This window comes from Cimex lectularius, unplaced genomic scaffold (assembly GCF_000648675.2).
Source record: "Cimex lectularius strain Harlan isolate CLEC.00 unplaced genomic scaffold, Clec_2.1 scaffold41, whole genome shotgun sequence".
NCBI lineage: Eukaryota > Metazoa > Arthropoda > Insecta > Hemiptera > Cimicidae > Cimex > Cimex lectularius.
The window spans coordinates 1346734-1362334 of NW_019393011.1; the positions used below are offsets into that span (position 1 = coordinate 1346734).

The 15601-nt window shown below is 34.5% G+C and overlaps 1 protein-coding gene and 1 non-coding gene across 2 annotated transcripts; one reads left to right on the top strand and one right to left on the bottom strand.

Moving 5' to 3' along the window:
- The first annotated feature begins 942 nt into the window (after positions 1–942).
- Positions 943–14292, top strand: LOC106663846 (cytochrome P450 6a2-like). Its single transcript, XM_014389001.2, has 5 exons — positions 943–1030; positions 3197–4067; positions 4860–5081; positions 5435–5686; positions 13626–14292. Exons 2-5 carry the CDS (start codon positions 3200–3202, stop codon positions 13790–13792), a joined length of 1509 nt encoding a protein of 502 aa, XP_014244487.1. The 5' UTR covers positions 943–1030; positions 3197–3199; the 3' UTR covers positions 13793–14292.
- Positions 2719–2791, bottom strand: Trnae-uuc. The gene has a single exon. It is a non-coding gene; the product is annotated as a tRNA-Glu (tRNA).
- Positions 14293–15601: the final 1309 nt, after the last annotated feature.

Here is a 15601-nt window from a genome sequence, read left to right on the forward strand (position 1 = left end):
AATTGGTCCGTACCTCCTCATATTGCGAGCCACACGAATAAACGTTTTGTGGTTTACTCTGGGAATTTCTGGGAGTACACGATGCGCAATACCACCACTAACATTTTTGACCAATTTAAAATGCGATATCACAGTTGTTTTCAGCTTACAACGTCCTTTAAAATGATGTGTCGGGATGAATAGGATCATATTTGAAATTTAAGTTGAACTTGGCCCGAGGTACCCTGTATAATTTTTCTCCAAAAAAGGTAAACGTTTGAAACTCATCTAAAAATATTAAACACGTATTTTTGTTTTTTTGATAGCGTCATTGATTCAAGAGTAATTCAGCCGGGCCATCTAAAAAGGACACCATTTAGAGTCCTATTTTATTGAAGACGGTATTTTTAAAATACTTTGGGTCCTTGACCCTTTCCTTACTTACATTCCTTACATGCCGAATATCTTCTTAGTAGAACGCGGTTTAGTTTCAGTTTCTACTCCTTGTGTTCTTTGCTTTTATTGAAGCACATCGACATATGGCAAAACGGACATTCAGAATTCCTTCACTTTTAAGTCATTGGTGTGACAGCACAGAGATGAAAATTTTATCCGGATTTCGGGAAAAACGATTGATTAGCCTCCAAAGCGACATCTCCAGCATCAACAGAAATATTAAAATATGTAAAATTATGGGTTAATTATATTATGCAAATTATCATAAATATCAAAGTCAAGTAAAAGAGAATATAAATTATTCACGCTGTTTTCCTGGCTCGAACATGTCAACATCTTGCATTAATTATTTATTTAATATGTAAAACAGGTACGACGATGGCCCCTGGTCAATATAAATTTTGATTAATTAAAAAAAATCGTGTATGAAATGATGTGCATAATAAGATATTTTGATAAATTATCTTCATCTGAGATAAGCGGTACGAGAGTGAACAAGGGATGGGAAACGTACCAAGACGCCAGTTTAATTTGTTTTGGGCAGACTGCAGTGTTACTTCAACCTCTCGTCCGGCAACTTCACAGATTCTATTAGGTATGAGACAAATTCACACCGATTAAATAAATATTTATGAAAGCAATGTAAGTGATATGCAAATGTGGGACTGAAGTTGACCCCCTGTGCTAATAAAATACGTGACAGATTTAACAGAGACAGTTCAATTTGACGATGTATTTGTTTGGATTGTTCTGATCAAACATTTACTTCGCACTTACATTATTTTGAACGAAAATAAGTGAATAAAAATCAATTATAAAAACGTAAATACTTAAGATTGATAACTCGGGGCAGGCCGTTGATTCTAAACAAACAGATAAATTAATTAAACTTGAACTTGATGTTTATTATTTGTTAATGGCGTATATCATACAGAATTTACTTATAGGATTGAAGTCAAATAACTAAAAGCATTACTTTCTGTTCTTATAATAAAATTAAAAAAAAGACTGCAATGCTTTCGAGGCTCTGTTCGTCCCCTTCATCAGGCAGCTGTTACAAAGTTTATAATTACATATTATTTACCTTAAAATATAGTAATAATTAATCACATTAATTGTCAAATTACATTTTTCTCTGTACTAGCTAAAACCTTATCTTTACATTGTTTTTAGTGGTGTTTATAAGCAATGGGTCTTAATCTCAACAAGAGTTTAATTGAAATATAATTTAGAGTTCTTTTTCACATAATATTATAAATGTGTAATTCTTTTGCGAAATAAATCATTTTTATTTTGGGTATTTGTTTATCTTTCAGGGTTTTTTAATAATAAAAACGTATTTTTTATAGAAAACTATATTGTCATAAACTGATAATATTGTAATTGTTTTTTTTCCAACGAGCTTTTTTTCATTTAATTTTTTTTAATCTTAATATTTATTTTTTTCGGTTATTATTTGGTTTTGTTTATGTTTTTTTTGTGTGAGAATTAAATATGTAAAATAGAGGGGACACAATTGGTCTGTGTTGTATGAACTCTGGCTGATAGTGGATTTTTGAATAGATGATCTTTCCTATTATTTTTTTCCTGCCAAGAACCTTTAAATTTTGTAAGTTTCCTTTTTGTTTTACCATTGTTTCATTCTTAAAGTCATAAAAGGAATGACCATATTTTATTTCATTTGGATGTATTAATTAAAATAAAAAGAGTGTTTTTTAAAATTTATTGATTCGTTTATTTTTTTAAATTCCTTCAATTAATTTTGTCACAGCTGTTTTGGACAAAAACAATGTCATGAATTAAATAAATCAAGTTTATTATGTTTGAAAGGTGGGCTAATTTCTCATCATCAACATTAACAATATTTTTTACACTATTGTTACTTAAATTCACTAATTTCGTGGTCCGCATGACCAATTAATAAATTACAATTAATTAAGGTTTTTAGTTGAGATGAAAAAAAGTTAATGGCACGAGTGGGATTCGAACCCACGACCTTCGGCTAGATACGCCGCTGCTCTACCACCTGAGCTATCGTGACCTCGATCCACTCGGACATCAACTCCCCATCTCAACCCCACCTTACGAGTTTACCCTCCTTTTGCCATTTTTCAAATGTCGTGTAATCGGTTTGGATTTTCGACGACAATTGAAATGGCGACGGAGAGCTTTAGTGAAGTGTACTTCAGTTAATTCATTAAATTCACTAATTTCGTGGTCCGCTTTACCAATTAATACATTACAATTAATTTAAGGTTTTTAGTTGAGATGAAAAAAAGTTAATGGCACGAGTGGAATTCGAACCCACGACCTTCGGCTAGAAACGCCGCTGCTCTACCACCTGAGCTATCGTGACCTCGATCCACTCGGACATCAACTCCCCATCTCAACCCCACCTTATGAGTTTACCCTCCTTTTGCCATTTTTCAAATGTCGTGTAATCGGTTTGGATTCTCGACGAGTGGATCGAGGTCACGATAGCTCAGGTGGTAGAGCAGCGGCGTATCTAGCCGGAGGTCGTGGGTTCGAATCCCTCTCGTGCCATTAACTTTTTTTCATCTCAACTAAAAACCTTAATTAATTGTATTGTTACTTAAGATGGATTTGTTTTGCAAAAATTTAAATGGTGAGGGTGGAAAATTAGCCTGAAACGGGCAAATATAAAGAAATTTCGATATACTTATAATTCATTGTATTGTTTTTACTTCCAAAAAAAAAAAATTATTTACTTTATTCTACTATTTATTTGTTTTTGTTTCAGAAAATGTTGGCTGAGTTTATTGCTCTTTTTGTGCTCATAGTATTGATTTACAAGTTATTCAACCCTTACGATTATTGGAAGAAGAAAGGGTATCCGTATGTTGAAGGCAGTTTCCCACTTGGAACGAGACCGCCTTTGTTTTTGTCAAAGATCTACCAAGGGCATATAATTGAAAAAATATACAATGAGTTATCCCCTCATCCGTTTGGTGGATTTTACATCGTCCAAGCGCCGCACCTGATGTTACGCGATCCCCAGCTTATAAAACATATTATGGTGAAAGACTTTTCCCATTTTAGAAGCCGGTTCGGAAAGAGATATTCTCCAAACGATCCCCTATCCCAGCATCTTTTCAACCTCGAGGGCGACCTTTGGAGGAGCGTTCGGGTTAAGCTGACTCCGACGTTTACTTCCGGGAAGATGAAAATGATGTACGCGCTTTTCGAAGCATGTGCTAACAATTTGAGCAAAGTTTTAGACGATTCTGTCGGAAAGGACGTCGATATAAAAGATCTATTCGCCCGGTTCACGACAGACGTGATTGCCACCTGTGCCTTCGGCCTTGAAGCCAACTCTCTCAAAGACCCGAAAAATGAATTTCGTACCATGGCAGATAAAATTTTTCCTCCTTATGTAAGCAATTTGGTGAAATTTTCCTTTTTAGCCCGATTTTCCCCGTTGAAATCTCTAATAGGAGTTCTCGGTTTAAAATTCGTTCCTCGAAAAGTAAACGATTTCATCATCAACACCATTAGAGACACGATAGATTACAGAGAAGAGAACAATGTGAAGAGAAATGATTTTTTAAACTTACTCATCGAAATGAAAAACAAACCGTTAAATGAGGACGGACAAAAAAAAGACGAGTTAGGTGAGCCAATATATAGTATAAAATTACATTTATTTTATTTATAGAACTAATACAGTCAATTCTCTTTAACATTTCTCCAACTACTACTACTAACTACTCAAACCCGATTCAGCCATCTTCAGTGAGGAACAGCTTAACTAAAGACCGAATAAGTAATCCAATGCCGGTTCAACATGTTAATAAGAAGGCAACATTATATAGTTTAACCCTAAAAAAATTACCCTATGACATTAGATAGATTTTATTTTTTTTATTACGATTTCTGAATAATAATCAATAATCTATAAATAAGATGTATTATGTATTTTGTCTATTTTTTTATTAGTGAAAGTTAACTTAAAATAGTACATCTAAATAAATTTCATAAACTAAATTTTTTAATCATTAGGTTTCATTATTCATAGTCGTTTAATTTTTCTTCTTAAATAGAAAAGTAATGGACTGCTCATAACGAAATTTGAAATTTCTTTTCTTTCTTAAAATAGCCTGGGGCGAAAGAAATATGATACTGCTTATCTTTCTCTCTCGAAACTAAATACCCTTACTAAACTATTAAAATATTAACCATTTCGTAAATATGAAGTGTTTGGGGTTTTAAAGATTCATTAAAGGAAAAAAAATTAAGTGTTATAATAATTAAAGTGATATCATAATAAGTATCAAGAAAGGCAATGAATCACTTTATGTTAGATATTTGTATTAGCTGGCGTTTTATCTGAATTAGTTGGATTATTATTACTCTTAGTTAAATTCTGAAATTTAATAACTTGAACTGTTTTTTTTTTTTTTCAGAGATGGATCTGGGAATGATAGCAGCACAGTGTTACGTTTTCTTTGCAGCCGGTTTTGAAACAAGTTCATCAGTCCAAAGTTACGCTCTTTACGAACTAGCATTTAATCAGGATATTCAAAAAACCTTAAGGGAAGAAATTGACGAAGTGCTTGCCAAACACGGCGGAAAGCCGACGTACGAGGCGTTGCAAGAAATGCCATATTTAGAGCAGGTCATCAATGGTATGCTTCAAAATCCTTTAATGTAATCAAAATTTTGAGTGCATTTCAATTTGTAAATTCAATTTTCTATTAAGGATAAAAAACAAGGTAAAATTATATTACAGCTCCAATCATGATTGATTGTTGCAAATGTAGAGGAAATGGAATGTCCTTGGTTTATTCCTCATAACTATACGGCCTCTGAAATTTGTTTTACAAATATGATTTATTGTATTAGATAAGGCTATCAAAAATAATTTAATCTTGTCATTGTCTAATAAATCCTTACAGTTGTACTGACATTGCTTGTTGTAAAAACGCAAACATGATAAAGAAATGAGACATTAGTTTTTTGTTTTTATTTTTATTTTTAGAGGCAATGAGAAAATACCCGACCCTGCCCTTAATCACTCGGGAGTGCACCAAAGACTACGTACTAGATGAGTTTGGCCTCAAAATTAAGAAGAGTGAACAAATCTTAATTCCGACGTACGCACTTCAACACGACCCGAAGTACTTTCCGTCTCCGCAAAAGTTCAACCCAAGTCGCTTTTCAGAAGAAAACAAATCGTCAATAGTTCCTTTCACGTATCTTCCATTTGGAGAAGGCCCGAGGATTTGTATCGGTAAGTTTTTACAACATTTCATAAATATTACTTACTACATTCAATTCGTTAAATTTCGTGGTCCGATTGACCAAATAACATCTTTCAATTAATTAATCTTTATGTAAGGTATGGGTTGAGATAAAAAAGTCAGTGTCACGAGCGGGATTCGAACCCACGACCTTCGGCTAAATACGCCGCTGCTCTACCAGTTGAGCTTCGATCGTGACTTCGATCCATTCGGACACAAACTTCCCATCTCAACCACACCTTTTGAATTTTCCTTCCTTTTTTCTATTTTTCAAATATTGTGAAATCTATTTGATTCTCGGTGACAAATTTTATCTCAACCCATTCCTTACATAAAGATTAATTAATTGAAAAATGTTATTTGGTCAATCGGACCACGAAATCTAATGAATTTAATAAGTTAAATGAAGCATGGCAAAAAGGAAGAAAAATTCGAAAGGTTGGGTTGAGGTGGGAAGTTAGTCTCCGAGTGGATCGAAGTCAAGATAGCTCAAGTGGTAGAGCAGCGGCGTATCTAGCCCAAGGTCGTGGGCTCGAATCCCGCTCGTGAGACTGACATTTTTATCTCAACCCATACCTTACATAAAGATTACTTAATACTTTAAAAATAATAAATGCATGTAGAATAAAATTGAATAACATCTAATTGTTAACGGATATTATAGTCGAAATTTCTGAAATCTACCAAAGCAAAAGTTCAGAAGTTTAAATTGTAAGTGTTGTTTTAGCCTATATATTGGGGACCGCGGTAGCCGAGTGGTTAGCATGAGAGACTCTCACGCCGCGGTCGTGGGTTCGATTCCCACCGTCGCCTCTGGCCCTTTTTTCCCGATAACCCCCAATTTGAACACACAATAATTCGTACTATGGCTAATATGCAAGATGCAAGATATAAGGCCAATAAAAAAATTAAAAAAAAAAAGCCTATATATTTAATCTAAATTTAAAACGTGAATTGCATGCAAATGGGGTAGAAAAAAAAATCTATGAATTTGTTGTTAATATTTAATTAAATAATCACATCCGAGCCACGAGCGAGTCGTATGGCATTCATGGGCGCTTCTGTGCCTGAATTTACCATGCGAACCATTTCAGTGGATGGACTAAGTTGGTTAATTGTTTCTGTCATTTTTACTTCAATCGTGGTTGGTGCATCAAAACTTAGGCCTTTTCTGCCGCTTTAATTACAGCTTGCAGAATTGCCGGGCTATTATGACCTAAAATCATGGGGCCCCAAGAACCAGTATAATCAGTGTAAGCATTGCCTTCAACAGCATGTTATAATAAATAAGAAAAATTAACCACGTAAAAAGCTGAAACAACCCCCACTCAACTTTTCCACTTACTTGTTGGCCAAACGCCCGCTTAAGTGTCGGGCATGCAGGGAAAGATTGCTGGATGTATCCCTACAATGGAAGGGTTCAGTTTCTTGGCTCCAAACAGAGAGCAGGAATGCCACCCGATTTGAGAATTGGCAGTGAGTATTTGGGTCACCTGTTCCGATTCTTGGAGGAAACAGAGTTGTTGCGTATGTTGAGAGTGAATGTATTCATTAGTGTGAATGTGTAGCATTAGGGGATCGTTGGTACAATATTGACTACTCCATCGACCTTCAATTAGTTTAGTTATATAATAGGTGTGAATATTGATGGAGGAATATTTAGTATTCCACTACCCTATTTGAGTGAATGGTATGTAAATAGGAAAGAAAGTATGTAGTTAAGAATGAGTGAGAGTGTGAATAGATTGGGATTTAGGAACTGATAGAGTTGGATTCTGGAATAACCTAACTGTGAACAGTACCCGGAGCCCAATCTCGATTGCTGCACAGATAAGATCGAGGTCTGACCCAGAACTGCAGCACCCGGGGTCTGGTGATTCTCGAGGACTGTTGGTAATTTATTGTTAATTACATTACCTATTGTGTGTATTGTGAGAAGTGATAGGCTAAACTCTGCACATGCATGTCCGTATGTACATGCATGTGCAGATTGGAGCTTAAATAAATAAGCAATAATCGTTTTCAAATATTTATCAAACCTACAAATACGAAATAATGTTTCAAAATGTATTCCAACCGCAACATAACGCGGGACAAACGGTGTTTAGCATTGGGATATCAACACCCACTGTCGACTTTTAGTTTATTGTGTCGATAGTTGGTGTAGGTTGGCGAGTCATCTCAACTTTTTAGTTAATTCACTACTTTCGTGGTCCGCTTGACCAATTAATACATGACAATTAATTAAGGTTTTTAGTTGAGAAGAAAAAAAGTTAATGGCACGAGAGGGATTCGAACCCACGACCTTCGGCTAGATACGCCGCTGCTCTACCACCTGAGCATCGTGACCTCGATCCACTCGGACATCAACTTCCCATCTCAAAACTCATAAGGTGGGGTTGAGATGGGGAGTTGATGTCCGAGTGGATCGAGGTCACGATAGCTCAAGTGGGGAGAGCAGCGGCGTATCTAGCCGAAGGTCGTGAGTTCGAATCCCTCTCGTGCCATTAACTTTTTTTCATCTCAACTAAAAACCTTAATTAATTTTTAGTTAATGTTTGGAAAACGAAGAGGACACATTTTGAAACATTTTTGTTATAATATTGAAATTTTTAAACACTTACTATTGTACATCATTAGTGAATGATATTGTATCGAGTAAATATGAAAAGTAGTTTGTAACCCAACAATGTTCGCCATATTCCGAGTACATCTGTAAAGTGAAATAGTCAAATAGGAAAACAACGTCCAACTATCCATTGGAAATCGTGAACGAGGGCTCAAACCAATTTACAACACCTTTTACAAATTATTTTCAGTTAAATGACATGGGTTTCGCCGGGATTTACACTCAGAACTTCCAGTGTGCATACGAGTCGGGCGCCCATATCACTAGGCCACAGCGTAGAATTTATCTTGAGTGAATTTTTGGGCGTTTTCATTTTTCAGTGTATACAGTTGTGCTTATATGTCTTTTGAGAAAAATGTATAATTAGAGTACGTAGGTTATTAGAGTAGAGATGTGTAAAGTATATTGAGTACTCCATCGACCCACATTTAGTTTAACTGTAATACCTATTATTAAAGAACCCTTAGACAAACTAAGAAACACATTGCTTCAGTTAGAAAGGGTAAAACTCAGGAGTGTGGTACCGGTCAATGGCATCTGAGAAAACACCTACCATACGGGTACATTCAGTAATGAGCCTATTTGTATGCTGTGCAATGAAGAGGAAGAAACCCCCACCCATAATTATTATCTTCGAATGTAAGCCAACCGCTCAATGGATATACAAGAAGATTCGAGAAATACAATAGAAATGCACAAATGTCAGTCAATGTCCTAATACTTTTTAAAATAATGATTCGGTCAATTGAACTGAACAAAGAAACTACGAAGAGTACAATCAACAGAAGGCTGCAGTAAGAGGGCAATAGAAAACCTCCTCTTCCTAGTACTCCATTATCATAATCATAGTTAAAAGCATGCGGCTTCTTTATGACCTTTATGAGACCAATTAATGGTCTATTATGCAATCTTCAATATTGTCGAGAGTTCGAGGTGTTTTTTATCAGACCCCAAAGCTTTCTTAACGGCTCCAATGTGTATACCTCTCAGGAGTAGGAAACATAGCCTGCATAAACCTTGACACTAACAGAAGACCTGTTTCGCCGTTTCTTCCTCTTCTAGGCTTATCTGGAGATCCTTGTTTCTGCTGTTCCGAATCTGTACATATTCCTCCGGAATCCGCGTTGCTTCGTCAGCAGTTCTATGTTTCGTTGTTTCTTCTTCCTCTAGGCTTATCTGGAGAGATTGTTTCTGCTGTTCCGAATCTGTACATATGCCTCCGGAGTCCGCGTTGCTTCGTAAGCAGTTCTATGTTTCGTTGTTTCGTCTTCCTCTAGGCTTATCTGGAGAGGCTTGTTTCTACTGTTCCGAATTTGTACATATGCCTTCGGAGTGAGCATTGCCTTGTCTGCAGTTCTACCATCATTCCAGTCCGAACACGTCCTAGGTTTAATCGTTCTACCATTAAATTCTGCGATGGTCCTTTGATAACGATTTAACTTGCCTTTATCCTCAGATACAATCACATTGAACGAAGAACTTATTTTTAACTCATTGTCCGCTGGGCCTACTTTTGGGCAATTTAGCATGTCTCAAAAAGTCTTAAAACTGCCTGCCCTATTATTTTAATCAGCAGGACATAATTACTTCGTTTTCGAAGAAGAAAAGTCAACTTATCGTATAAATTATGACAGTACTCACCTTGTAAAAATTGTATGACATTGCGAGTAAGGTTATAAGCAGGGCGAGGCAAACGCTGACTGCTGTCTTGTCTTCAAATTATGCTAGTGGCGAAAAACAACGATGTTCAGGAATGTCCTTCTTGCTATTTATTTTATCGTTTTAACAATTTCTCTGTAGAGCTATAATTAACTTTTGAATTTTTTAATTTATTTAAAAATATTTACAGTTCAATAAACATTTAGGCTAATCAGAATTTACCAGGATTTTATGTCGCAAGTTGTGTTTAAACATGATTTATCAGGCTGTAAAAATAATTATCGATCTTTGTCATTGGTTCAGCCTGTAAAACCAGTTCGTTTCTAATGTTTTCCCGAAGAAATTGCACCATTATCCTCAAGAAGTAATAGCCTCCAGGAGCAGTTCAATGCTTTTGTTTCATAAATCTTCAAATGTGCCACATTGTAGATATCACAGCCGGTTTTATTTCCTCACGCTGTTCAATGGAGTTTATTATTACTTTAACAGTTCTATTTATAATTAAGAAGTTACAAGAAGGCGATACAACCTGCTAATCAAGTAAAATACCTAGATCAACAGGGGTCTGTTTCTTTTCTTTCAGTTATGCCCTGGCATATACCGTGAATAAAGTGATTGATTAACCACTTGAACTATTAATGTGAACATTGTAGATATAAATATTTGTAAAATTGAAAATAATTTATCTTTCAGCAGTGTTGGGCAAAAATTAGTCATGTCTAATGATTAATGATTGATCACTCAGACCGTTAGTCATGATTGGTAGCAAGTGACTAATTTAGTCATTAGTCGCCATATGTGATTGATGGCTAAATTAGTCATGACTAGTAATTAAATACGAGGCATGACTAATTTAGTCACAATATAGTTAGTCATGACTAAATTTCGATAAATCATGTTCAAATGGGTGCTCAAAAAATGAAAAATACACTTCATCACTTTTAAAAAATTTTCTAACAGAAATTTATTTCATCAAAACGAAAATACTTCAACACCTTATTTAACAAAAATCAATCTTCCAATTATAAGTAAAACTCCTTCGTTATGAAAACCCCCCAAAAAAATAATAATGATAATAATAATAATAAAATAAAATTAAAAAATCCTAAAACAAGCTACGCTTTGAAAAGTAAATATGTTCACATAACCGATCAATGGAAAAAAATATTTCTTTGAATTAAAATTTATTCCACTTAAAAGGAGAGATTTCTACATTACTTGGAAAATACACCATCTAGGGGTCTTGATAGTAATAAAATAGACATGTAGAACACTTATATAACTTTGGTTTTCGTTTATGATAACACTTTTTGAAGGTTGGCCTTGAGCACGACTCATCTCAAAATTTTTATCCGGAGTCGGTTGGATTTTGGTAAGTTGGTCATTGTAGCCAGAGTTGGGTAAAATCAAACTAATTCAACCATGATTAAGAATTATGATTGAAGTTTAATCATGATTGAATTAATCATGAGTAAATTAATCATTATATGATTTAGTCATACCTCATGATTGAATTAATTATGATTAAATCATATAATGATTAATTTACTCATGACTAATTCAATCATGATTAAACTTCAATCAAAATTCTTTATCATGATTGAATTAGTTATTGGGTTGTCCGGAAAATAATGCAGGATTTTGGTATTAAACAAAAAAAAAGAAACTAGTTACTTTAAAGCAATGTTCTTTAATCAAAATAATTTCCCATACTCTCAATACATTTCTCCCAACGTGTTGGTAACTTATTAATTCCGTCTGAGTAGAATTCAGAATTTTTAGAATTGATAAAGTCAATAAATGCATTTTCCAGTTCCGTTTGATTTTTGAATATTATGTGTTGTAAGTAGTGGTCCAGGTGTCTAAAAAAATGGTAGTCAGTAGGCGAGAGGTCCGGAGAGTAGGGTGGGTGAGGCAAAGTTTCATAGCCAAGCTCCAATAATTTTTGTGACGTTACACGTGACACATGTGGTCGAGCGTTGTCATGCAACAAAATGGGCCCTTTCCGATTGACCAAAGAGGGCTTCATTACTGCCAATTTCTGATGCATGGTATTAATTTGGTTACAGTATGATTCAGCATTGATGGTTTCGCCAGGATTTAAGAAGCTGTAGTGTATTAAACCAAATGAAGCCCACCATACCGTAACCATTACCTTTTTTTGATGAGTTGGGGGCTTTGGAAAATGTATTGGAGCTTCTCCTTTGTCGAGCCACTGTCCAGAACGTCTAGTGTTATCGTAGAGAATCCACTTTTCGTCACATGTAACAATTCTGGCCAGAAATGGGTCATTTTTGTTTCGACAAAGAAGTGATGCACAAACATCAAAGCGCTGATTTTTTTGGCGATCGTTTAATGAGTGTGGAACCCAATTTTCGAGTTTTTTCACTTTTCCAATCGCCTTGAGGTGGTCAGCGACGGTCGTTTTACTGACTTTGAGTTGCTCTGCAAGTTCTCGAACAGTTGTTTTGGGGTTTTCTTCCACCACTGATCGCAGAACATCATCATTAAGAGAGGAAGGCCTTCCACGACCTTCTTCATCTTCAAGGCTGAAATCTCCCTCCCGAAATTTTTTAAACCACCTTTGCACAGTGCACTCATTAACACAACCCTCGCCCCAGACTTGGTTAATGTTTCTAGCCGTTTGGACTCCGCTTCGGCCGAGTTTAAACTCGTAAAAGAAAATCGTACGAAATTCTCGCTTTGACATTATAAGGATGACTGAATTATTTCCAAGTAGCGGAATGCTACAGAGGTAAACAAACAATATCATTTGGAAGAGGATTAATAAGTGTTCATACAAATGAGTAATCCTGTAAACGTAAACAGAATATTTTATATAGATTTTTTTTAATGAAAACTTAAAATCCTGCATTATTTTCCGGACAACCCAATAGATTTTGCCCAACTCTGTCTTTCAGTATAGTATTTTACTACAGCTATGAAATTGTAAACTAGAAGGATAATAATTGAATTTTTTTTTGATTGGGGCTTCCGACATCTAGGTCATTTCAGCCCCAACTAAGTCTATATTCTATTTACCCTTTCAAACACTACATTCATAGAAATAAATACATTCATACACATAAATACATCCATATAGTACACTCATTCCGTTTGGTTGGTGGAGTACTTGATATTCCTCCATCGACCTATACTTAAACTAATCAAAATTGGCGTCGATGGAGTACTTTTATAAATATACCGCCATCGACCCCGAACAAACACTCTTACGCTCTCAACGTTCGAGGGGCGATGATGACGTTATATTTCACCCTCACCCCTCGCCATTCACGCTAATAAATACATGCACTTAGACAAATAGACACATCACATAAGACATATTATATACAATAAAAAAAACCAATTTCCCCTAATAATTTCCTAATTATTTTATCAAATTTAGCTAAATTCATGTGATTTTTTATTATCAATTGTATATGGATATTTCTACGTATTATATGCATAATTGAAAGGGTTTGTTTGATTTAAAACATTGTGGAGCATAAGATAAATTTTGTATTACTTTTCTTCATTTCAAACATAACCTAAGACAAGTACGACTTTAAACAAATTTTTAAAAATGTTTAATCTTATGATAGTTTAAAATAATTAACTTATTGTTTTATTTTGTTTTGTAGGTATGAGATTCGGGATGATGCAAACTAAACTAGGCCTAGTAACTGCCCTGTCACGTTTTAACGTTTTCCCATCACCCACGACGCCTAAGTCCCTGAAGTTCGCCTCGACATCTGTCATAACGATCGTAGAAGGTTCAATCAATTTAAAGTTTGAAAAAAGACAATAAGAATTTCAAGTTTTATCATCTCCGTGCTCATTGGATATTAATTATAGATTCGAAGTACATTATTCGATATGTAATTTTAATTATGTAAGTATGTAATAGATGTGTTAGTGTTTGAATTTTAAATTGAACATACATTTATATCATGTATACCAAAAATAATAATGAAACTAATAAATAATTCGAAAGTAGTGTAATGCTGGCCAAATATATATTTTTTTATATACAAGGGTTCGTAACAGGTGAGGTCATTTCTCAAAATAGATCATATAAAAAAGCCCATTTGTAAGTATATCGGGTTCGAACCCGGGACTTTTACCTTGCAGTGATGAGCGCCGTGTCAACGCCCACATTTTTTTCAACCTTAAATACATAAGTTATTTTGGACTATCTCTCGTTATCATTTATAAATGTTTAATGAAAAATATTTGCTCGCGCAAGATAAAAGTGGGAAACAGTCTCAGAATGAAAATATAAAATTAAACTAGAATTAAATTAAATTTAAAAGCTTTTACAGTGAAATACAATTTGAAGAATTTAATTTTACAATTTTATTTTCTTATAAAGGTAGAAAAAATGTAACGTTATTTTTAGTTCTAGGTAAAACCGTTCTTTAAAAAACATAAATAAAAAATAAAAATTAACTCGTTAAAATGTTTGATCTCATTTTCATCAAACCTTAAGACTGTTTCAACATTTCCTTTTTGTAATTTATCAAATCTAATGCCATGATTTGACTTAAGCAAAATCATCCGTGAATAAAAGGGCCAAAAATTTATCTGATGGCATTCCAACCCGAAATCCTCCACGACCGGCTCCACATTTGTGTAAACATAGATATAAGAAGGCGATTGTCCATGTCACTATTTAATGCAAACAAGGAAAGATCGAGAGGAGATAAAATCCTTTATCAATTATTTAAATAAATGAGAATACAAGAAGGCGGTTTATTTGACAGCAGTGTGCCTTAAGGGCATTAAGCCCTTCTATTTCGTTGTTGACTAGTCAGGTGTTTAGCTAATTGCTTTTTGATTATTCAATCGTGAGAAGCCAACTTCCTTCTTAATTTCACGCGAGGTTGAACACAAGAGAGAGGATTCAGGAATTCTAACTATCCAATAAACGTTTTTACAATATAAACAAATTGAACTGTAAAATGAATACTTTATACTAAATGACTTAGAAAGAAATGTTGCTGATTGATGCAATCATTTTATTTTATAATTATATAGTAGTTGTATCATGCTAGTCTAATTTTAAAATATTTTAACGTTGAAACTTTAATCCTATCAAAGCGTTGTTTACATGGTCAGATTGCTTGTACAAAAAATTGCAATATTTTAGCTACTCCTTTAAAATATAAAACACCCATAATTGTGTGCAGGAAAATAACATTATAATGTGTGTTGTTTAGCAACCGGTGGTTCAATAAACGGTTGATGTAGTGATAAATGACAGCTTCTCATTACTTCAACCATTTATTGAACATTATAATGAAATTAGTTTCACAATGATTATTTGGAGATCGTGAGATGCGGTCTGGTGTGACGTAGGTTTTAGAAAAACATTTTCTTTATCGTGCCAACGTTTCGATTTTTATTGAGATCATCTTCAGGGCCTAGGATTTATAAACATTGCTTAAGTTGTACAGATACGTGTAGGATGTGGAAAAAAATGAATTTGTACTATGCTGGAAATTATAATTTCAATCAAAGTGTTTGTTTTCTGTGTAGATGTGTCATTTTGTGGGTCGTGTTGAGAGTGCCAGTGAGATATTGATATGTTTATATACATAGGATTTTTTAATTGATG

Coding starts and splice junctions, on each gene's coding strand:
- LOC106663846 (XM_014389001.2), top strand. CDS start 3,200: ATGTTGGCTGAGTTTATTGCTCTTTTTGTGCTCATAGTATTGATTTAC. Junction 4,068..4,859: donor ACAAAAAAAAGACGAGTTAG/GTGAGCCAATAT, acceptor TTTTTTTTTCAG/AGATGGATCTGGGAATGATA. Junction 5,082..5,434: donor TTTAGAGCAGGTCATCAATG/GTATGCTTCAAA, acceptor TTTTATTTTTAG/AGGCAATGAGAAAATACCCG.